The sequence below is a fragment of the Stegodyphus dumicola genome, chromosome 4 (assembly GCF_044657685.1).
Source record: "Stegodyphus dumicola isolate Sdum_Otavi_A_Nest chromosome 4, ASM4465768v1".
Lineage (NCBI taxonomy): Eukaryota > Metazoa > Arthropoda > Arachnida > Araneae > Eresidae > Stegodyphus > Stegodyphus dumicola.
Genome location: NC_140771.1, coordinates 83,539,583 through 83,565,891, shown reverse-complemented (window position 1 = coordinate 83,565,891; position 26,309 = coordinate 83,539,583). Strand labels below are relative to the sequence as shown.

Here is a 26,309-nt window from a genome sequence, read left to right as displayed (position 1 = left end):
CCGGTGATGATTCTCAGGGCACTGGAGTAGTTTCAACCCTGTTTTGTATTGACTCAAGAAGCAGTTATGAGAAGTTCACCCACATATTCTCCAGCAGGCCTAATTATAAGATTTATAAGTGGCAAAAAGAAGATCTTGGGCAGTAAGCAGTCTATTTGACATGTTCCCTATACCCAGTATCCTGTTGGCCTGTTTATTTCAGTTCAGCCTGGAATCCAAAGCAATTCCGAGATAAGCAGCCTCTTGAGCAGGAGCAGCTGGTCTTCATAAAATAGCTGTATCTCTTCAGATAATTATAAATTTGGATAATTTTATTAATAAATAATCTTAAAAGTCTAAACTGGATATTTTTAAGGTTTAATAATTTTTTCATTCAAACATGCAGAAATTCTGGAAAAAATGAGAAAATGTATAAGGATTTATTCGAAGACATCCGTACAGTTCGTTAAATCCGATTTTCATATTTTTGGATCCATAAAATAATATTAAGCTCATAGAAATTTGAACAGGACCTAAAAGCTCGTTCGTTATACCCGGGGCTTCGTTATAAGCCAGGTTAAACTGTATGTCAGGTACGACAAAAATAAAGGTCATGTGCATGTTCCATGTTCTTAGCCACACAACCCTATAAATTGCTTAAGTTTTCATAGTGTTTCTTTAATTTTTTATGCCGGTGTGCTTCAAACTAGTGTAAAATTATTTAAAAACATGTCTGATTTTTAAACTTTGTAACAATGTTTCAATTGTAAACAATAACTGTTCTTGCAGGATCCTTCCACAACATTCTATGAACTATGAAAACCGATCACCCACCTGGACTTTGCAATCCTGACTGTTGCGTTCACAGAACTTGTGGATTGTATCCTCATTCAGGAACTGAAAGTCCCTTGTCCAGCAGGTCAGCATTTGGAGAACAGTGTTTAAAGATAAGGTCTTCTACTTATCACCATCACCACCAAAGGCCATTGAGGCATTACTACTACAGCAGCTGCGATTGGAGAACTGTTGAAAGCTCTTGTGATGACGTCATGAGTAATAGGCATGAATTTTATGGAGAGGCTCAGAACCAGAACTCAGATGCAAGCAACTGGTAATTTTTAAACTATTCAACAATAGATTTTTTTTAAATAAGTATAAAGCGCATTTTCCGTGTCTATAGAATGTTTTTTTCATACCTAGGTATTATATGAATTATCGGCAATGTATGAAATGCCGTCATTCTATAGAATGCCCAACCATTTTTAGGCAGTATGAAACATGAAAATTATTGACTATGGTATGTATTCCGTAGGCATTGTAACCCCTAGGCATTCCGTAGAATGAAAAAGGTTAGGCAAGATGTGGAAAGAAGGTCATGATAAGGCTTTTATTTAACTCATTGATCGCCATAGAACTTTACATAAATTGTTTGAAAAATCATTATTCATTTTCGGGCTTATTCTGAGAGGATATATAAACATAATTCGTATTTTATTATTTTGTTTTGGTGCATTTTTAAAACAAAGTTTAACTTTTTCTTTTTAATGTGTTGCCACCAGTTCCCTTCAAGGCGCTAATGGGATAATTTTACTGTACACGCCGAACGGGTCACATTGCCATATTTATTACGTTTGTTTTTTCTTATCAGTAAAATCACATTTGTATCTAATGAGTTATTTTTTACACATATTCTTTCACAGATGAGCATATGTTATGTTTCTTTCAAATAAAATTTTTAGGCTAAATTGCAGCAATATACAGAAGGCAGAAGGTCTACTTTGGTCAGTGAAATACACAGAGACTCTGACCGGCAAGCGCTGAACGATATTTAAGACACAATAACACGCCAAATAAATACTAATTCAGAAGTCAAACAACAAAAATCAGCGTTATATTTACAAAATTTTCACAGGACTAGTTTCGATGGTTTTACCGAACCACCATCCTCAGCTACAAAACCGCAAATGAACAAGATAGGAAATAATGATTAGATAAGATAAGAAAGCCTGGACAAGAATAAGCAAGTAGCGCCATCTGTTGGCGAAACCAGAACTAAAACATAATTTCTTTAAAGGCCGAAGGCAAATTTGGATTGGAATTAGGATCGTTAACTAGAACAGAAAGATTTTTATGAATGTGAAATGTCTCTAGAAAATCCAGTTCTCCAATGGAAGATGTTTTTTGAATAATTTTCGCAGCAGAAAAATTGAAAGTGTGATTTTCGGACCAACAATGTTGAGCAACAGAAGACTTCTGTGTTTCTTTTTTTCTAACATATGCCTCACGTTCCTTGACGCGAAATTTTAAGGCTCTCTTAGTTTGGCCAATGTAAATTAAACCACACTGGCAAGGAATCCTATAAATACCCCATGAATTCATATCCGGAATGGGGTCCTTGAGTATGGAACTCGGAATTTTATTGATGGGAGAATAAACAACACGAAAGTTAAATTTCTCCAAAATATGTGCAACTTTATAGCTAATTGACGGAAAGAAGGGAATGACAACAGAATTTTTATAATCTCCTACAACAAGAGTGTGCTTTTTAGTGTGTTGAGATGAGAATTTTTTAACTGCTTGATTAATGGTGTTGGGTGAAAAGCCCGTGTCAATAGCTATTGCTTTTCAATAATTTAGTTCTTCCTCAAGGGCTAGTTTGGAGAAGCAAACTTGAAGAGCGCGGAAAACATTGGAATAAAATGAAGCTAAGTTTTGTTTAGTCGGATGACATGATTTAAAGTGTGGTGGAAGGCAAACCGATGAAGGTTTACGGTAAACCGTAGTACTGAAGTTGGATGTGTTACGTGTGACCAGAATGTCGAGAAACGGAAGAGAATTGCAAGTCTCAAGTTCAAAAGTGAACTGAATAGCAGGATCAATAGAATTCATTGTTGAAAGAACTTTATTTAAATCATCTTCATTACCTTCAAACAGGGTAAAAGTATCGTCTACGTGGCGGAACCATGCCGGAAAGTTTAAAGTTTCAAACAATTTTGATTCATAATAATGCATGTAGATATCAGCCAGGATGGGACTGAGGGGGCTTCCCATGGCTAATCCCTCAGTTTACTTGTAATATTTATTTTGGAAAACAAAATGTGTTTGTTTCAAACAGAGTTGAGTGAGTGAAGTGGAGGGTGCATTAAGATGTCTAGAAACCAGATTTCGCGAATTTCATTTCTCTTGCATCGAAATTGATGAGCTAATTTCTCTCACTCAACTCTGTTTGAAACAAACACATTTTGTTTTCCAAAGTAAATATTACAAGCAAACTGAGGGATTAGCCATGGGAAGCCCCCTCAGTCCCATCCTGGCTGATATCTACATGCATTATTATGAATCAAAATTGTTTGAAACTTTAAACTTCCCGGCGTGGTTCCGCCACGTAGACGATACTTTTACCCTGTTTGAAGGTAATGAAGATGATTTAAATAAAGTTCTTTCAACAATGAATTCTATTGATCCTGCTATTCAGTTCACTTTTGAACTTGAGACTTGCAATTCTCCTCCATTTCTCGACATTCTGGTCACACGTAACACATCCAACTTCAGAACTACGGTTTACCGTAAACCTTCATCAGTTTGCCCTCCACCACACTTTAAATCATGTCATCCGACTAAACAAAAGTTAGCTTCATTTTATTCCTATGTTTTCTGCGCTCTTCAAGTTTGCTCCTCCAAACTAGCCCTTGAGGAAGAACTAAATTATTGAAAAGCAATAGCTATTGACACGGGCTTTTCACCCAACACCATTAATCAAGCAGTTAAAAAATTCTCATCTCAACACACTAGAAAGCACACTCTTGTTTTAGGAGATTATTAAAATTCTGATGTCACTCCCTTCTTTCCGTCAATTAGCTATAAAGTTGCACATATTTTGGAGAAATTTAACTTTCGTGTTGTTTATTCTCCCATCAATAAAATTCCGAGTTCCATACTCAAGGACCCCAATCCGGATATGAATTCCTGGGGTATTTATAGGATTCCTTGCCAGTGCGGTTTAATTTACATTGGCCAAACTAAGAGAGCCTTAAAATTTCGCGTCAAGGAACATGAGGCATATGTTAGAAAAAAGGAAACACAGAAGTCTTCTGTTGCTCAACATTGTTGGTCCGAAAATCACACTTTTAATTTTTCTGCTGCCAAAATTATTCAAAAAACATCTTTCATTGGAGAACTGGATTTTCTAGAGGCATTTCACATTCATAAAAATCTTTCTGTTCTAGTTAACGATTCTAATTCCAATCCAAATTTGCCTTCGGCCTTTAAAGAAATTATGTTTTAGTTCTGGTTTCGCCAACAGATGGCGCCACTTGCTTATTCTTGTCCAGGCTTTCTTATCTTATCTAATCATTATTTCCTATCTTGTTCATTTGCGGTTTTGCAGCTGAGGATGGTGGTTCGGTAAAACCATCGAAACTAGTCCTGTGAAAATTTTGTAAATATAAAGCTGATTTTTGTTGTTTAACTTCTGAATTCGCTGAACGATAGTTCAAAGATTAGTCTACTTTGCCGATCATCTGTGACTTCACAGGTCGCTACTGAAATACCGGTGACCTTTATGGAGACCAATGTGTTAAAATACATACATTGTACAGAAACACAAATGTTATTTAGGAAAAAATATTAAAAAAGGGGCATTAGAAGCCTTTATTACATAAAAGAAAATGAAAATTATACAACATAAAGCATATACCTTTCTTGCTATAGAAAACAAACAAAAAATTAAAGAAAACAAAATACGATATGAATGCTCTTGTTGCATTAATAAAGGAAATAATTGTAAGCTTTTATTTAGTTTTCTTAAGATGATTCATTATGAGTGGAATTTTGTCGTTGATTTTTAACCTGCTTCTCGATAAGCTGTTGAGTTCTTATTTTGTAGAAAACGTTGTTGGTCGATGGCAATGCAATGTGGTGAAACGATTTTAATTAACGTTTAAATTCGTTAAAATAAATAATAACGTTTAAAAATTCGGTTTAGTTTTTCTATTTAATGTTTAAATAATTGTTCCCACATATTTTCTCTTAAAGATCAAACTGAATTAGAGTTTTATTGTTTACATGATCGAACAGATCATAAAAATAATCTTTTCAATGACACTTACATGTAAACTGTAACTTAATTTCTGAATTCTTTTAAAATTTTTCGATTTTTTAATTATTCTAAACTACTTGATGCTTACAATTTTAGAATTTTAACATCTAAAATTGCATCAGGTGTAAAGTTTTGAATTTTTCTCAAATTATAAAACAAATTTTTCGTCTTTTTTTAAGACAATAATGATAAAAATTTTTAATTGAGCCATTTTCTGAATTAAAAAAATCGGTTTCGGTCTGAAGCAGGAGGAAGAAAAAAAGCGTTTCTAGGGGAAAAAACTGCTTCTGAGTTTGCCATTCTTGGCGCACTTAATTACAAATAGACGATATTCTTTTTTTCATTTTAGCTTCTAGTAAAATGTTTGCTGTAACATTGTTATTACATACAGTTTGAAGCCATTTCTTCATTCTCTGAATGATGTTTAGTTATTTCTCTTTATTTCATAATTTTCTTATAAGTTATTGCCTGTGTTTTAATAATACCTAAAAATTTCATCATTGATAGCAAGTAATTGATATAAAAACAGAAAGCAAAATACAATAAAAAAAAGTTTTTATACAACAAGCTTTTATTACCAATGGATATGGTAATGAATGCACTAAAAGAAAAAAAAAATAGAGTATAATGAATTAAATATATTCGTAGAATACATCTACAATTTTATATCGCGAATAATAAAAGCGTGGTACTTATAAATTTATATATATATATATATATATAAAGTAAATTTAAAAGGTTATGGTAAGTTTAAAAGGATAATTGGTCATACATTTCACAATTTAATAGAAAATTAAAAGAAATAATTGCTTATAGATTTGACAATACAATGCAATTAAATGAATATTTCGCTACTTAGGCGCCCCACGCTTTTATTATTCACGATATAAAATTGTAGATGAATTTTTTAAAGAGAGTTATTTAATCTCTTATTCCAATTAAATTATATGATAAATTATTTTTATCCTTTCAGTACATTAATCGTCGTATCTATTTTCAATAAAAGCTTTTTGTATAAAACCTTTTTTCTTAACGGTAATTTTTATTTTAAAATATTTAATGTTTCTTACAAAAAGTAAAACAGAGTCATGGAAAGACCTTTTAAAAATACAGATATTAAAAGAGAATGTAAATTTTATATTAAAAATCAGAAATGAAAATGAATCTACTTATTGCAATATAGTAGGCTTGAAAGATATTTTGAATTATACTTCGTTCCCTTTTTCACACAAAAGCATTTCATATTTTGGCTTGTTTTACATATAAAATTAACGAACCCTTGGCCGCTTCCAATTGCAACTGACCGACGAGGAATTTCGAGGTCAGGAAATACCTTTAGTTCGTGATATTCGAAAAGAATTGGCAATGTATTTATTATTCATAGAATTTTTCCGGTTTGTCATTTGGTATTGTATACAATGTCTAGGAAACGTGTGAAATGTTAATCGTTTGATACCTTACCTAAAACTTCCTTAGATTTCCAACTTTGTCGGTAACATATGCATATGTTAAAATACTTTTCAACGTGAAAATCATGTTCGCGAAAACCGTAAGGCCGTTATTAATTAATAAACACTGTTTCCACAAAAGCACTTATCCCGGCTATATTTTAGCAAGCGTTGGTTATAGTCATATAAAAATGCTTTAAATAATAATGCAAGCATTCATGTTTGGCATTTTTAAGTTTTAAAAAAGTCAATTTTAAAAAATTACAAAAATTTGAATTTTTATCCGGTTTTTCGATTTCTGTACTTCGAACATTTTTATATTCGTCGTAAAAAATAAAACAAAAATTGTCTCATATATTTAATTTAAAATCTGAGATTTTTGTTGTCATTTTCAACCAGTTCTGAAGTTTGTTTAATAAATAAATTTAATTAACTCGAGACTGACTTTTTTTTCTTTAAATGTCCTTCACTGATATTCACTTGGAATTTACTAATATATCTCTTTATTATTATTATTGTTTCATTTATAATTTTGTTACAATTAGTATGGTGGAAGAATTTTGACACAGGTAATTTATAATTTTAAAACGCTAAAACTGCGTTTTTATCAATCTCATGCAACTTTTAACTTAATAACAATAAGTAGATTCATTTTCATTTCTGATTTTTAATATAAAATTTACATTCTCTTTTAATATCTGTATTTTTAAAAGGTCTTTCCATGACTCTGTTTTACTTTTTGTAAGAAACATTAAATATTTTAAAATAAAAATTACCGTTAAGAAAAAAGGTTTTATACAAAAAGCTTTTATTGAAAATAGATACGACGATTAATGTACTGAAAGGATAAAAATAATTTATCATATAATTTAATTGGAATAAGAGATTAAATAACTCTCTTTAAAAAATTCATCTACAAAATCATAATCTAATTACACATACAGAAAATTTCATTAAACTAAAAATATTTTACTCCCTTGTACAAAGTAATTGTAATCGCAAAAATTTCGGGTACCATATTTCAACTGAAATATCTATTCTGACATTCCAGAATCCATTTGGGCAATTTTTTTGCATGACGTCTGTATATACGGTCAGAATAAAGGATGCATTTTGTTACTATCTTCAATGAATAGCAACAGTTATTTCGGGCCTTAAGTTTTCAAATAAACTTTTGTTTAAGATTATTCAAATGGAGTTTCTTAATTCTCATTTTTATTAAGAATGCCTAATAAATATTTATTAATAATATATGAAATCTATTTTTTAATTTAGAAAGTCTATTGATCAAAAGCTTAACTTTTTTTTTTTTCCTTTCATAAGCATAAATTTTTACTTTTGTCGTATTGTCGTCTGCTATTTTACTTAACTTCTTTTCATTAATAACGAAATATATTTTGCAGCTTTCAAAATATTCAACATACGCACTTAATACTCATGAGTGCGTCAAACAATGCATTAAAAATATTATAAATAAAACATGCTGTCTAACACTACAGAAATTATTAACAGCGGGAAAATAAAGAATTTTTATCTTCTCTTTTATATGTACCAAAGACAATAAATAAAAAATCTCATGTGGACATTATTTGATTTCCTTGTACGGCCTATTAAATTATACACATTTTTTTTTTCTGCGTATAAACTTATTTCCTCTAATTTCATTAGAGATATATTACTCATTCAATTTGAATTAATTCAGTTTTCACTTCACAATAAGGCAAAAATACATAAAACTAAAAGCATCTTCATTAAGAATTGTGAAATACAGAAAAACGTAAAACACCATATACAGTTAAAACAGTTTAAAAATTGTTTACAATTAAAATTAGAGTTTCTATACAAAAACAAGAATTTCGTCCAGGATGCAAGAAAGCGGATTTTTCGGTGCACAAAAATGAAAGTTTACTTTTGGTCCACTCGACAAAAACACACTGAAAGTGCAGAAACTGACTCAATTCACTATTCTACTAGGAACTTCAAATGTAAGCAAATGGTGGCTTCGTTAGGCTTAGTAGCACTTACAGATGCAGAAAATACTTATGTATGTATCTCGCATTACTCAGAAATGATTAGCAGTAAAACATTGAAATTTTGTATATGGGACTGCTATAGCATCTAGTTAAGCACCTCCCATTTTTGTTGCAGTCGGCAATACAAAAGTGTATATATATGTGTGTGTGTGTTGCTACGAATTTTGAATGTCTGTAAAAATGTTTAGTGAAATTATATGTGAAACTGTAGTATTTTTTGTAAAATGTAATATGAAACGCTTGAAAGAGATCAATCACTGCAGGAAAAATAAGAATACAGGAGCAAATATATTTAACTTTCAGGTAAATAGCTAAATTGGTGAGATATCGCCAAGCTGGCGATGTTTTTGGTGATTGGTTTTGTAGCCAAATTTGGCGAGAAATCACCAAAAGTATCCAAACGTGGCGACCATTTGGCAACATTTTGGTCCTGTCCCTATAATTGCAACTGATATTGTGATTGAATAAATGCAATTGATCTTTCCTACGTGTGATTGTAGCCGTTTCCGGCTCTCATATACCTTCCAGTAATTTCGAGATGGGAAAGGCACTTGAGATTTCTTAGCGGCCTAGGGGAAAACTGTATAAGACTGGAGAGAATATGAATTTCCGAGTTGTTTAGTTCAGTGCGCGAGTTCGGAGGAATTTCGCCATTTTAGATGCATTTTGCATTGCATTGTGCTTAATGTTCTTAGTAGTTTGAAGTGTAACTAGTGATTCTTCTCTGTGATACTGAGAAAAGCTGTACGAGTATTTTTGTGGAAAATTTCAGAACTGTAAAGTGCTTCTTTTGGCAAAATAAATTTATCACGCTACCATAATTTTTGTGTGCATTCACGCAACAATATATACAGGGTGTCCCAAAAACACTGATCTCGGCTTTTATTCCATAAATATAATCGTAGACATATATAATATAAATTACAATGTTACTTTAAAAAAGGTACAGAATTTTATGAAATCAAATTAAAGTTTTCAGGGAATAAAAGATAAAGAAATACAAATTTAACATTTTTATATGTCACCCGTACAAAAAAATTCTGAATTAGCAAAATGTGCCCCATACACTGATAAGGTCATGTATAAAATTTTAGTATTTTATAGTAAAATTTCACACAGATATGTTTAAATAAAGTTGATGAGGTGTTAATCATAAATTAAAATGTAAATGTTTACAGCTAGACTGCAAATGATGAGATTCAGAAACGAATCATCTCTGCATATAATAAAAGAAAGAATCTGTCTGTGTGTGTTTATCTTTCGTTCGTGCTGCGGGTAAGCTAATAGACCCAGAGCTACGAAATTTGGTACATAAGTGCATCTAGACAACAGCCAGTGCACCTCGAAGCGATTTTTTCAAAATTCGAATCAGAATTTTTTTATTTTATCTTTTTTGGTGAAATCGCATCATCTTGAATAGTTTCATTCTTTTAGAAATGTGGTTTTGGCAACAGTTTTTCATTCAATGCTTTGTATACTGGACATCCGGCTGTTGAAAATATGAGATAAAATGTTGCTTATTTTCTTTTGATTTTTGCACACGCAACACGCACATTCATTGCTTTGGATACTGGACTGCTGACTCTTTTCTCTTGAAAATATGAGACTTATTTCATAATTTATTATAATTTCTTTTATATTATGTTTTAATTATATATAATTTTAATTATATAAAAAGTTTTGCATGATTTTTTTAGGAAATAAAGTTCTCAACTTCCTTTATACCATTTGAATTCTTAACATTTTGCAACGGGAAGTTGTTTACTTTATTTATGACGATAATTAATATTTGTGTTAAGGGATATTGCTTATTTCATTGTAATTTTTTATGTATATAAAATATTTTTATTGAATTTTTTTTTTTTTTTTTTTTTTTTTTTTGATAAAGTTGTTCTGCAGAGTAAAATTCTGTGGAGTTTTTAAATTTAATGTTTGGTGTTCCCTTTAGGCATTTTTCTGGTACATTTAAAAGCCAGACGAAGGTTGGCCGCATAGCGGGTAGTAAGCATATAAAATATTGTTCTTATCTTTAATTTTCTTTACAAATTTACAAAACTAACTTTTCAAACCCATAACGAGGCATAGAAAAATGCTTTACGTCAGGATTTATGTAATTACATGTCTCTGCGGCTTTTTTTGCAATACAATGCTGAAATTTTTTACATGACCTTATTAGTGTATGGGACACATTTTGCTAATCGAGAAGTTTTCTGTACGAAGATCATATAGAAATGTAAATTTTGTGATTCGTTAAATTTAATTCCTTGAAATTTCCTTGAAATTTTTTGCTTATTGTTATCGCGTGGGCACATCATGCTTCCCATTCGTCATTTTCCCTCCTGCTGCTAAAGAACGAGATTCTAATTACTCTTCGAAACTAAAGTCTTGCAGATATTAAATAATTAATTAATGTAAAATTGCAGATACAATACTTTATATTTACGTTACTTTATATTTAATTAAAATTACTTTATATTTACATTATATTTAATTAATATAATTTTATATTTACATTACTTTATATTTAATTAACATTGCTTTATATTTACACAGGAGCTGGAGCCAAACTCCGGGCTGTCTTTCTTCGTACGGTGGAACTTCATACGTCGGTGCTAGTTCGATTCTCGAAAATTCTAGAACTGCAGCCTCAGGGACTCCGTTTTACATAAAAGAAAGTGCAGAAGAAAACCGCTTGAATGGTAAAGTAAAATTTACTGCAGAAAAGCAAATTAAGTACTACCATAAATATTTTTATGATCTTTAAATAAGATAAATAAATAAGATTGTTCGCTGCAATGAAATTGAATGGACCAAAAGTTTGGTTCCCTGTATCCGGTGAATCTCTATATCCGATATGATAAGAAAAAAATGGATTGTCGCACAGAATAGAGTAAAAACTGATTGATGAATCACATAGAGAAAGAGTGATTAACGTTGTCGCATCTCCCCAAAAAGTTAACAATAACTCTAAAAAGAAATCATATTAAGGATTTATTACAATTATTATTACATGCAAGCTTTCTACATTTAAATATAAATCAGTTTTAATTTAAGTAAGAAGGGCATGCATTTTTTCATGGTTTTATTAACTTTTGTACGAAGTAAAGGAAGTATTGTAATCGCAAAAAATTTCGGGTATAATATTTCAACGAAAATATCTATTTCGACCGGTCTCGAAACCATTTGAACGATGTTCTTGGGCGAGTTCTGTACGCACAGACAGAATAAAGGACTCTTTCCTCCCAAAAAATGAATTGTAAAATGGTTTCAGAACAGATTCTTTTCTTGACGTCTGTATGTAAGGACGTATTATATCTCGCATAATTCAAAAACAAGTAACCTTAGGACATTAAAATTTTGTATATGGGACTGCTGTAGCTGTGTACTCCCTTTTTCGTTGCAGTCACAATACACGTGTATATATATATAGCCACTCGGTTACTTGGCTCGGTGAGCCTATTTATTATTCATGTATGTTTATGAAGTGTGAATTTTTTGCTTTAAAGTTAATTATGTTGTTCTTATTTCCGTTAAGATTTTTGTGCCTTTAGGTAACCTATATTGTAATAGTTATGGAATTATCACTAATTTAAAACTTAAGTGACGAGTTACGCCTAATGAACCGCCGTTGTAATTTGAAGCTCAGTAGAATAGTGAATTAAGTCAGGTTTCTGCACCTTCAATGTCTTTTTGCCGAGTGCGACCAAGGTGCACAGACCTTTCAGTCTGTGCACTGAAAAATCTGCCTTCTAGCCCGCTGGCCGAATTCCTGTTTTTGCGTAGAAACTCTAATTTTAATTTTAAAAATTATTGTTTTAACTGTATTTAGTGTTTTATGTTGTTCTGTGTTTTACAATTTTTAATGAAGATGTTTTAAGTATTTTTGGTTTGCCGCGAAGTGAGAATTGAATTCAGTGAATGAGAAATACATTTCAAGTGAAATTCGAGGAAATAAGTTTGAATGGAATGCAGCAAAAATATATATAATTGAACAGGCAGTAGAATATATATCATATGATGTCCATATCAAATAACTTTATATTTTTATTTTCACTGCTATAGTAACATATTTAAGGCTGACTTTAATTTAAACGATTAGCACAAAGCACATGAAGGTAGCTGTCTACAGGGTAGGATATATTTTTGGAGGATATTTTAATAGAGACTGGTTAATGTTCACGTTAAGATTCTCAGTCTAGTTAAAAAAAATTTTTGAAAGAAATCGGATTTTTTAGCCTAAAAGGGCTATTAGTCTCGAAACTCGGTTTTGCAGTGATACACTTTAAATGCCGCCCCCCTATAAATACTTTTTTTTTTTTTTACTTTCATTCGATTCTGTTGCCATTCGGCAAAATGTGAGATCTTTCAGACTATATTTGTCTGTTGTTCATTAACAAATAAAGCTAGTTAAAACAATAGATGCAGTTCTTAAGAATATCATTTTTTTACTTTTGGATTGGATTGATTTAAATAAAAATGCATTTAATTCATGATATATCTAATTAAAAACATTCAGTATTTTTATAGGAGGGACGTTATATATTTTTTTCACTTTTCAAACATACAGAAAATATATAACGTTTCCATATTAGGCTAAATGTCCTCATACTAAATTCAAACGATGGCATTTAAAGCATTTTCACAGACCCAAGAAGAAGTAATTAATCATAATAACGCATTTGTTTATCTTGAAATAGCTTTATTTATTAATCAACAGCAGAAAAATTAAATTTGAAAGAAAAATCTGATACTTTACGTTTTGACGAATGGAAACACACTTGCGTGTGGAACATAAAATTATTTTATTTTCAGCTGTGACAATACATTTCTTTTAAATCATTGAGTTTTTCGATTAAATTTGAAAGAAAATTCTTATGCTTCGGAGAATGACAACGCATTTCTTTTAAATCGATCACATTAAGCTAGCGCAAAATACTAAATAAATAAAAAAAACTAATTCGAAATTTTAAAACTGGGGCTTCAAGGTGCAGATGTTCGTCTGGAGCACTATATTTGTTCAAAATGGTATACCACTGTTTAAAGTTAACATTAAAATGTATTTAATTAACAAGGCCGTATTGTTGTTTTCTTCAATGAAAATGAATATTTTTACTTCGACGCCATACGAAATTTTGTTCTTAAGCGTACCTATTTAAAGCTCTTAACTATGAAACAAATAAAATTATTAATATACATTCACACCTAAGGCTAACAGTCTCAAACTCAATCTCAGACAGACAGAATGCATGATAAGAAAATCTGAAGGATTATATTTTTTTTAATAAAATGAAAAATTTTTTTTATAAAATAGAAAATATTTTAAATACATTTTTAATTTAAATCAATGACATTTTTGTTGGTTACACTGCATAAGTCAAGTATACTAACAGCTAGACATTAAATTCTTAGACCAACATTTCTTTCAAATAATTCTAACGTATTTCATTAATCACTAAATAACATACTTTAATTTAAACTAAAAACAAAAATTTACCAAGTGGAACAAAATTTAAGAATAAAAAATAAGAGTTTAGTCTGTCTCGTATTTATTTTTCTTTAACGCCAAAATAAATTTATATATTTTGTATATAAATATGTCTTAACTTCCTTATTTCTTACAACAACTTGACATTTGAAAACGTTTCGATTCTAGTAAAGTTTGTAGCCTTGGAGAGAAATTACTAGAAATTATCTTCATCACGGATTGTAAATGATCTTTGGCCAGTCGGGTTCCTTTCTTATTCATTTTTTCAATTGTGGAAAAAAAAAACATGTTCACATATAAACGTATTCTCAAACAAATTATTACAGACGATGTTCACACATTTTCGTAACGAATTTGCAAAGATTTATTTATAAACAAACTTTAGAATTTTATTTTCTAATACGTTCAGTCTGATAGCCATTTTGTTAACTATCATATTAAATCTTGATTTCCAAGATAAGAGTCCTTTTCTTAAAACATCAATGTTGATTTTATTCCACTCCCCCTTCACAGTCTTCCAGAGTCCATCCAATGTTTTGGGATGCCGCTTATAAAGAGCTTGTTTTAAAAGTCCAAATGCACTATCCATAGGAGACACATTGGAGGACTTGGGTAGGATTTATTTAAAGGGAATAGCTTCAATTCCTGTTTCATTTCTCATTTTTTCAAAAAATGAGCAGTAGATTTAGAGGTATGGCTTGGAGCTTTATCCTGATGAAACTTAACAGAATGAAGATTGTTTGGATAAAGAGATGGAATTTCTTATTTAAAAATAGGTGTTAAAATGCATTTCTGATAATAATCCGAATTTAATTTTAACATTTTTTCTATTTTTCTTACCTTAAGTTTTCCGTTATAAGAGAATCCAGTAATAACCATCAAACCTTTAGAAAAACTTTCCTTGTTTTCTCTGAACCAACATATTAAGTCTTTTTCTCCTCTTTTTCGATTGTAAATCGATCTTTTTTTTTTTTATTGAAATCAGATAAGTATATCTAAGCCTCATCAATTGTAACTATATATTTCCATTTTTTACCTGCCAGCTAGTTTTCATAGAGCAGTCTGCACATAGTCTTACGCTGAGAAACATGTTTCAGTGTTAGGCGATGAAGAGAATGGTTTTGTTGTTGTTGTTTTGTTTTGATCAGCTTTAAAGCAGATTTTATAATTTTGTTCAAGTTCCTACAGAGATATTTAAAGATTTCGCAATAGCTCTTTGGGGAACTCGATTTTCTCTTAAAACGTGAGATGCGACTTTAGATTTAATACCTTTGTTGGGTATGCAATTTTTTGCTTTTTCTCCCAGTCAGATGTAAACTTTGACGTAGACGTTTCTTTCCTTTCATATTCATTATGTCACTTAAGTAAAGAAATATTAAAATCATACTTTTCACATTATTTTTTATTAACTGAATAAGAGCATTTATCTTCGGACAGCGCAAAAATATAACCTTCAATACATTGCTATTTTTCAGCGACATTTTAAAGAAAAGAATATTTTTAATGCTGCATACGATAATTAAATCTTATTCCAATTTGACGCCAGTACGTTTATATTTTAAAATTAATATTTAAATTCATGGAAGAAATCAAAATCGTTACAAAAATGTGTGAAGACCCTCTGTATTCTTGGAGCAAAAATTTGTAACTGAGCTTAATTTTTTTTGACAAGTACGAATAAAAATTAATCAAATCTATGTCTTAACATATCTGATTAAGATTTATAACATATCGCAAATTAATTAGCTCCATTTATAGATTTTATGGTGCATTATTCATGTGCATTTTTAATGGTAATGAAATTAATGTGAACTCCGACTTCAAATAGCTAAAATCTTGGAATCCTTTCAACACTGTAAACAAATACATAAATGAATTGTTTTCTCAGGCAGCATAAAATTTCTGTGAGGGCCGCCAGTTTTAAACCACTGTCTAAGAGACATATATATAGTTGACCAAACGGAAAAATGCCCAAATTAAGTACCGAAAAAACAAGTAAAATCATGTAAAAGAATTCATAAAAAATCTCTCTTCAGAGAAGACTCAACAATTCTGCATCGGCCTTTTTAGAAATAAAGCAATTTCTCTTTAATTTCTCATAAACAATAAACCAATTTTCAGCCGAGAACCTTATCTCGCCTGACAGTAGCGCCACCATTTATATAAATCGCTGCTTTAAATCTTTGCCGAGCTTGTAAAGCCTCCAAAATGCAGCACGCGTTAAAACTTTCCTCTTACCTTGCCCTATTCGCGATCGCCTCTCGATAGAGTCAACATCCAAAAGACATTATTCGGTATTAAAAAAGGCCGCCGATGTAAATTCCTGACTTTATTCGCCGGGCAAAATGTTTCCGAAGATAGGGGGTGCGAGGTCACGTGACACTGTGACCTCTGTGTCAACAATGATAAGGGAATTTATATTGAGAATGGGGGTCTTAGCTTGAATACTTCGGGTTATTATTAAACGCGAAGAGAGTAGAGCATAAACATGTGAATTATTATTGTCAACTTATTTTAAACGTGTGTATAACGCAAGCCACATTCGCATCGTCGTTATCATATAAATATTTCTTGAGCGGTGGACAGACTTATTCATGAAATCCAAAACGACTGCAAAAGTTAATCACTTGAAAATTAGATTTTGCAGCTATAAATACCGATCTACCGACATTTACTCCTGATTGTAAGACCTTATGGGTTACAGGCAAACCCCTTACAACGAACCTGATTTATAACAAATCCTTGCACATAACTAAAGAACATTTTATTCCTATTCAGTTACCTATATATTGTATAGAAGGCATATATATTATACAGCTACTACGTGTGTTAATGTTTAGGACCCTGTGACCACGTAATGTAATGCACAGGCCCATGTGACCATGTATTGCATAGGCCCACGTGACAAAGCATAAGATATATTTCACGTATACGGTTGCGTTTAATGTATTATACTTAATATACATTTAAACTAGAAATAAATGTAAATTATGTGCATATATATATAACTGTATCTCTCTCTCTACATATATATATATAAAAGTTGAGAAATTTAAAATTAAGAGGATATATATTATTAAAGTTTCGCAGTATCCTGCGAAATTAATTAATAAACTAAGAGATGATAATTGAGACAAAATTAGATCTTGAAAGGTAGACAATACTCTAACAGGAAATGCATATATCAAAATTAAAACAAAACCATAAACATTTCAGAACTGAAACAAAGACAATTAAAAAAATAATAAAACTGATAATAAAATATATATACGTAAGATTAAAAAATATGAAACTGAAAATGACTCATTTTAATTTGAGTACTTCTCTATTCTAAAAATAGTAATAACTTTCTCTAAACTTCGCCACTGAAAAACTAACCTGCATTATGTCATCTGCATTGAGTACTGTTCTTGGTCAATCATAATTCAAAAATTAAACAAAGGATTCCAAATCTTATATATAAGCCTTCTTGAAATGCGCACTCACTTTTTCTTCTCGCTGTTCGCTTCCCTACATCTTCTATTGTTTAAGAATGTGATAACTGTATATAGAATTGGGGGGGGGGGAGGTCTTGTTGCACCCATAGGTGACATGAAAAAACAGAAAAATGTGTCATAAGGAATTATTAATCAAGGAATTAAATGTATGAGTCTTGTTATATTCAAAGAATTCAACATTTGAAAGTTTCTTCTTCTACTACACAATTATGCCAGCACCATCGATAACCATCGACTATGATTAGAATTATCTGTTTCTTCTCGACCGCATTCCTAAATCGTATATAAAAGAAAAAAGTCACTCTTCGCTGCAAAACGTTTCTTCCGATTTATTTATTTAAATTTCAAAAAGATGTCAAAGTGAGGTTTTTATTTGACTGGTGAGGTAAGAGTGTGTTTTTCATCTTTTTTTAGCAGCAATCAATTCATTTTTCTTATCAGTAAAAAAGTTAATTGGCTTATCAGAGTACTCAGAATCAACTGGAATTGGAATCAACTGGAAATAGCTCTTCATATTCATAAATTTTAACTAAACACATATCCGCTTCAAAGGATGTGCTTTGCTGTGTCACCCTGCCGCATGTTACGTTACGTTTAGCATGAAATATGTCTGCTCTGCGACACCTGGAGCCTAATCGCTGCTCAGGATTAGCACAGTAACTTACAGAAACGAAGGGAATACTTATTGCTCTTCCTCATTTGCTGTGGCCTGAGTTATAAGGTATTTGTCCCGGTTTCTTAGCGTGCTTTCGTGGTCTAGTGGTCCGTACGCTCAGTGCGTAATTGAGAGGTCCACGGTTCGATTATCGGCAAAGGCGTTGCTAATTTTTCATCTTGCCTGCATCCAAAAATACCTAATGTCACTACAGAGTACCCCATGGGTATTCCTTCACCGTTTTCTTCATTGTCCAAAATGTAAACTGTTTATATTGAAATTTTAAATATTATTATTGAATTTTTAATTAATATTTCTAAGTTCAATCGTTTAACAAGAGAAAATCCGCCGATGCAAAAATCAATTGCAAATTAAAATCAAAAGTCTTTAAATACAACCGTAACAACAATGAAGAAAATAATAAACCAAGTTTAAAACTTAAAAAAGCTAAACTTTTAATTTTCCCCAGCTTTTGCCGGAGCATGTGGCTCAAATCAGAACAATTTATAAAAGCAAATACATTGTGCCCCTTTTTTAAGGCATGGGTTTACTTTAATGACTGCATTAAAAAGTCTATTAATTAGCACGAACGAAGAGAAAAAATATGTGCAAACCAATTTCCTTCAGTGCAAAGAAAGTTTCACTAAGAAATTTAAGATTGTCTCAGGATTCTTGGTAAATAAAAAATAAAAAATGTTAAAATCAAGTCAACGTACTATCAAGAGAAGTTTTACATCCGATATTAGGAGAAATTTCCATTTCTTTATTCCAATGACTTTCAAAGACTGAAACTTCATTAAGACAAAGCAACAAGTTATACTTCAAAAAGTACGATGCATTCCTTGAAAAAAAATTAAGACTGATGCAGATATTGCATATATACGTTTTAAGCGTACTCCTGTGAAGTCTCCTGATGTTTCACCTGTAGATTATTATACCTTCATTAGTCTCTTGAACAGAGCTCTTTTTAAGCACAAAACTCACCACAATAGATGGACTCTTGGAAAGTACGGAGGAGAAACGGAAATCAATACCCCTGGAAATTTTACGAAAAGCCTTTCTGTCATGAAAACCACGGAGATTTAGAATCCATGAAAGGATCATATCGTACATTTAAAAAAAATGCTTTATACATTATAAACGTTAATTAAATTGTCCCGAAATCATTCTAAAAATGTTTAAACACCTCTGTAATTGCATAAACTTCCGCTATTTTACTCTATGTGAAACGTAGGATACATAATATATAATATCTACACTTGTTTGACCTCAGTAGAGAGAGTATCCCTTTCATAAATATGGGTCAGTTTCTAATCCCTTCGTGGAGAGCCTTAGGAAGATAACTATAATATGTTTTGCTATAATCGAATGTATGCCATTTTGATCTAACTATTCCATATGATTAAGTCCGACAAAATTATGTTTGAAAAATGGCGCCCCAAGAAATTTGCTGCTCGGGCGGACAGTTGCTTCCCCCTCCCCCTCTAGCTAAGTCTGTTCCATTTAATTTCATTTTTAGGGCACTTTAGTTTCATTTGCTTTACCATTGATTTAATTATCGTTAACTTATAAAGATATTTATTTATTTTTCGTCTTGCATAATTATTAATTCTTTTTTTTTTTTTTTTTAAATTATTTGTTTCTTTTCTACATTGTTAACGGCCTTCCATAGGGCTCCGGTACTTAAATTGTTTCGTTTAGTTCAACAGCTGAATAAGCAAGTTTAGATATTAAATCCAGTTAAAAGTGCTGGCGCCAGAGCCGGCGCAAATGGTACAGCTGGCACCGGGCTACAGAAATTAAGCGGGCTAAAAGTTTTAGAATTTAAAGAAGCACCGAGCTGCAAAATTTGATGATGACAAAATTTTTAGAATTTTGGGAAAACAGAGATTGTACTCGGCGGCAAAATGCCATAGTTGCCAGAGCATTATCAACAGAGATTTAATATTTAAAGAACTGAGTGGTTCTCTCAATTTACTTTTTGGCATATTGTAATTAATTTATAAATAGTCAGTTCCATACCAATTAAGTCACAGAAATTTAGAACTGAGTTTTGCTATTGCCACTTACAAAAGATTGTAAGAGAAAACTTGGACTCAAAAACTATATAACCTTAATTCCTGACACCTGTTTTGGGAATGAGCAGGAGCCAAAGTTTTCTTTTGTTATAGATATGATTACACTCCTATTAAAACGAAATCTTCGGCACGATTAGGCGCGGGGGGGGGAGTGTTGTTCTGTATAGCTGCAGGACAGATCGAAGGACATATATAGGTTTCCATGGTTACCTCCTTCATTACATCATCCGAGACGATTCCATTCATGATGAGGGGAAAGGGGAGTTTAGACACTTTCTTTGAAGGGACACGTGGGCACACAAGTAGCTCGAATGTTGAATAGATGCTTCTGATTGGTCGGGACGTGTCACGTGGCACTGACATCCGAAATCGGCGTCGCACAAAAGGTGACAACTCAACGGGGGGATCCTCTATTTTTCGGGAAAGAAAAATATTTGCGTCAACAAAGCGCAAAGATCGGGGCACATTCGGTTTCAGGATTTCGCATCCCCCCTGCTCTCTCCACAGATTTAGCTGAAGTTAGGGTTAAACATTTTTATTTACTTTTTTCATTTGTTCGGAAACGTATTTGAATATTTGAAACCGAGGATAACAAAATAAAAGATGTCTGGACTTACTCAAGACTCTTTTTAAATGAAAAGCAAACCTCCTCGTTAAGAAGTTACGCACGGAGACGGCATGCTGTTCTTTAAAATCATTTTACTGATAATTTTCCTGTACATTTTCATGTTAACATTATTTATTTAATACGAAAAAGTACTATATATATATATATATATATACACACACACAAAGAGATTTTGTGATAGCAGGAAATCACAAATAAACAATAATTAAGCTCCCCCTTTCCCTATCTCCCCACAAAAAAAGAAGCAGAAAATCATTTTGCTGATAATTATCCTGTACATATTCATGTTAACATTATTTATTTAACACGCAAAAACACTGTATATATACACAAAGAGATTTTGTAATAGTGGAAATCACAAATAAACAACAATAAAGTTCCCTTTCCCCTATCTCCCGTACAAAAAAAGGGAGCAGAAAATTATTAAGAATGTAACGAACAAATTAAAGTAAAAGGAGACTTTCCCCCTTGCTAAACGCATAAATGCCAATATATGAATTACATATTACACAGTCATACATATACTTACACGTAAGGTTAAAATCTTCGAAACTGAATTAAAAAAATCAGTTTATCTCCACAACTTCTCATTAATTAAATCTTAATGATGATAACGGCGTAGAATAAAGTCATCTAACATTTAAGAAGATAAACCACAAAGACAGTACTTACGTGTTAAGGAAACCGAGGATAACACAACATTACGTCAGAGCTTAAATTGCGCCGGGCCCACTGGAGTTTGGCTTCGGTACTTCTTCGTTTTTTACATAAATCATAATTCTAGACGGAGCGCACCGGAGCCTTATTTAAGAAGGCTCCGGCACTTCTGCTACGCAACTGAACAACAATTTCAGCAGAAATATGATTTCCAAAATTTTTAGCAATAAAATTACATTAAAAATTGCTTATTAAATTTTAATTTATCTCTGTACATTTAGTTTAATTTATATAATTAAATTACTTTAATTATTTTAATGAATAATAATTAATTATTAATTAAATAGCGATACAAATATGAATTATGAATATGAACAAATATGAATTATTAATATGAACAAATATGAATTATTAATATTAATAATGATTAATTAATCTGATATTCATTAACTCTTTAGTTTTTAAATTATTAATTATTCTAATGGCCATTTATTTATTTATTTACTCTTGTTCCTCTTTCCTGAAAATCTTGCATAGGGCTCCGGCACTTCTAATTTTAGAAACTCAGCCCTGGAGCGGTAGGATAGGAGAATTTAGAATAAAACTTTACTAAGGTTGACATTTGTGGCCCAAATTCACTTTGCTTTTTTCAATATTTTACATTGTTCATAGCTTTGCGGTAAAAAGAGGAGCAGCATGGCAGCGTCTTAGCGATAACAGAAACAGGAGCAAAGGGCGTAATTATTCAATACGGAAACTCATCAAGAGAATTTCGATTCTCGAAATTTTGAGATCAAGTTAGCTACGTCATTAAAATCACTTAAATGCTATGATATGAATTAATCTAGAAATGACGCAGTCCAGAGATAGTTATTATTGTTAACGAAACTGAGATAAAAGTAAATCATGTACCAAAAACAGAACAATAATCACTAGATAAAAAATAAATAACAGTTTATAAATCCTTAAGATTTGTCAAGGATATATATATATATATATATATATACAAATGTAGCAAGACAACATGAATTAGAGAGACCTGCTTTTCCCTTGATAAATCCGGCTCAAACCTCAAGTTGAGCTATTTACCATTTATTGCAATTTTGTGTAAATATTTACTATGTACTTGAAATGTATTTAATTTTTACAAGAGTTCTTAAAATTCTTTGTGCGTTAAAATTTTTTTATTATTTTTTATTTTGTATCACCCATTTTTGATTTTGAAGTCATCTCGATTTTTAATTTTTACATTTAGTTTTTACGAGATAGCTTTTACTACTTTAATATTGTTTCTAGTTGTTACATGATTTTACATTTTTGCTAAGGAACTATAGTAACAAATGTATTTCTTTAGCATTAGCTTTTAAACATTCCTTTTACTTATAAAATAAATATATATATATATACACCTGTTGATATCCATCATTATGTTTTCTTAAAACGATTTAAAAATTCTTCAGTGAAAAAGATGGAAAAGATATCAGTCTATCTTTTACAGAAGCTTTCAGCACCAAGAGAGGCCCAGCGCTTAAAAGCGGGTTTAATACTGATAGTTCATGTTTAGATTCCAACCCATGCGAAGAAGTTGACTGTATGGTTAGTTACTTAAGTTTACGAGCAGATTTCCCTCAGAAATTCCTCCCCGTAAGCATCTCGCCACTTAAGTAGGTAGCCCTTGTGCGTTTTGCCATATTCAAATAACCATCTAAACAGCGGAAATTTTCCTTTCTTTGCTATTTCAGAATGCCGGCTTAATTCCAGGAATGTAACATAAATAGCGTATTTTCTAGCGTATCCCCCCCCTAGATTTTTAGCGCAAAGTTTTGGAAACCTTTTAAATATTCACCTAATTCTCCTTTTCCTCAAGACGTTCTGAAAGCGGGTTTCCCTAAATTTTTAAACGATTTCTTCTCTATAATGGTTATTCTCGTCTCATTAACTGATTGGCTGGCGGATTTTTGGTGCATAATGTCTGATTGATGAAGCATCTAATAATGAACAGCTTCGAGAAAACAGAGATACTTAACGCTCTTAACAGTTTTGAAAATCATTACACGAGAAAAGAGAGACTGACAATGATAACGGAGACGATGGCGAGGACTTGCAAGTAGACACAGTTCCAGCAGCGCTGAATGATGTGAGGCATATAGTGTAATTGTGGGCAACTATAAGTGCGGGGGAGATTCAAAATACAGAGAAGCACAAATGAAGGTATCTTAGATTCCGTGATGTTATATTATTGTGTATGCGTACTGAAATATAGGTTTCTTTTAAATAAGTAATATTGTCTCAGTTACCGGTAGTTTATCCATGAATACTTTCCATTTGCCACGTTCTTACTTTAACCGAATCCCTCGGGTATAAAATTACTCTCAAAATATTCCCCTCTCGATTTTCGTATGATGAAATTAGTAAAAAAAAGGGGGAGGGGAATACAGGAGTAAATATGATATTTACGAATTCATCAATATTTTATATAGTGTATCGAAGAAGAATCGTCGGATTTAATATGTCCAATAAAATACTTTATTTTAAGAGAATGGAAAATATTTCAGCATACAAAAGGGGAAATGTTCGACCGAGGAATGAAGAATAATATATGGCATATGTCCTCTATGGCCTGGTCTGCAGCACCACAATTTCTAGATTGAAATTCGTGATCACTTTTTCATGTATCTGTCTATCGACGTGGCTAATGACGCATTCAATTTTCTCTTTAAGGTTTTTTGCTGTTTCCGTTTAAAATCGGACTCCTAATAACATTGTAAAGCAAAACAGCGATGTTTTCAACACACCGGCTAGGTCGAGAGAGTGGTAATTTAGTATCTCCGGCTGTCGAACTTGTGTCCTCAAGTTTTTTTTATCAATCTGCAAACTGATGTTTCAGTAAGTGCACGTTCACTGCCAAAGACTGCGAGAAACTTCGTAACAGTCTGTGCATAACTCTCACCCTTCTTGCAATAAATTTTCACAATCAAAACTTATTGTTCCCTTGTGTAACGCTCTATGTTAACGAAGCTGCGAAATGAACAGATAGCGATAAAACGCCAGTGTTATCAAGTCAAATCAAACATGACACTTTTAAACTAGAGTATTTGCCTGTTAAAATTACTTTCCCTTTGCTAAGAATAAAGCAGTCTTTCGGACATATTAAATCCGGAGTTTTTGTTAAAACATCCAGTGTACGGAACACTTAGATTCAAATACTGAAATTTTATGTAAAAAAGTTTAACTGCATATACAATTGACTTTTTATAATATTTAAGCTATATAATTAGCTATCGCTATTGGCCTCAAAACTAATTTGTTAGGAACTTTACATACCCGAAGCGAGGTCTAAGTGAAAATGACAAGAGAAAATGCAAAGACAGCGTACAACCAACCGTTAAGTATATATTATACACAGAATTCTCACATATATACCCGTAGTTAAAGACCCGGCGGCCATTAAAACCGTGGATAGTTACAACTCTTTTCAGACGGGTTCCAATTAGGTTACAGGGTGATGCCGACAACGGCTGTATAGGAGAGCCCATAATGGAGTCTTTTGTGGGGTTTCTTCTCTGGTATGAAAAGTGGCACGTGTTCGGCACATGCAGGAAAGCTACACGTTTCACTAACGCATTACGTTTGGCTGTAGTGCGATATTACCGAAATAATGGATCTTACAAAAATTTTCCACTTCGGTCGCTCCGTTACAGGATTGTAGGCGTAACCGAAAACTCGTGCAAGTTTGTAAAACCAATATTGTTTTCAGCATTGTGAACTGCAGGTTTCTGGTGTCATGAGTAAAGAAAGAACTGTTCAGGAATAATAAGAACCCACAAGGAAACTTATTATTAAATCATTAGGATTATTTAACAATACCTGTTATTAGAAGAAATTAATAACTCCAGTATAAATAAATGGTTCACAACTTTCATTCTTTCTAAGCGAAATATGCAAAGTACACAAGAGCCAATTATCGAATTTTAAGAAGGAGAATATTTTTTCAACAATCCCGGTTATAGAATTTTAATTAGACTTGTGCTGTTACTCATCAGCCATCAGAATTTCTTTGTAGGTGAGGTTATTTGAACAAGCGGGCTGTTTCCTTAAGGTGAGGGATGCCTTCCTAGAGTTTTTCTACGTGAAGTCTCTCTATTTGCGTTGCACAAGAGAAAAGCCGCGAAAAATAATTATACAGCCAATGGATTCTCCTCCGTTAGAATTACTAATATTTTTTCTGCATCTTAATCATGATATCAATACTATCCTTACTGATTTTGTTTTTGAAAGAATATATTATTTTACATATCTGTAAATATTTAAATCCTTTTTAATACATTCTTGTGTTACTTCATTTTTATTATTTGTTTTGTACTCGTGTCCGCACATATTTTTTTATATCAGTATTTGTTTCTAACATGGAATCGTTGATTTTGTTGTTCTGAGAATGGCAAGGTTCAGAATGTAGAAACAGCTTAATTGAAACCGAGACACGCTCCTCACTGGCCTTGGCAAGCGATCTTTCCTGAAATATTTAGAAGCTTCTGCTACACCAAACCCGTGCCCTATGGAACTGAGTCGGTAATTCTATTTGAAATAAATTTCTACGGAAGTTTTACAAATTTTTAAAGAAGAGATTTCTATAGAAATATTGTTTTGCAAAATGACATAAAATTTTATAAAGCCTTTATGGAATGATATTCTGCAGAAATTTGTAAAGTGTAAACAAAGCTAGTTTCTGATATTTTATGTGGGATATTGCA

General features: G+C 31.9%; 1 protein-coding gene across 1 annotated transcript in view; it reads left to right on the top strand.

Annotated features, from left to right (window-relative positions):
- Window positions 1-794: 794 nt before the first annotated feature.
- The window catches only part of LOC118200578 (uncharacterized), a 75,892-nt gene continuing 50,377 nt past the window's right edge, over window positions 795-26,309 (top strand). The window contains exons 1-2 of the mRNA XM_085814355.1: window positions 795-1,090; window positions 11,112-11,257. Of these exons, the coding sequence (XP_085670481.1) occupies window positions 795-1,090; window positions 11,112-11,257 (442 nt within the window). The remainder of the gene's footprint in view (window positions 1,091-11,111; window positions 11,258-26,309) is intronic.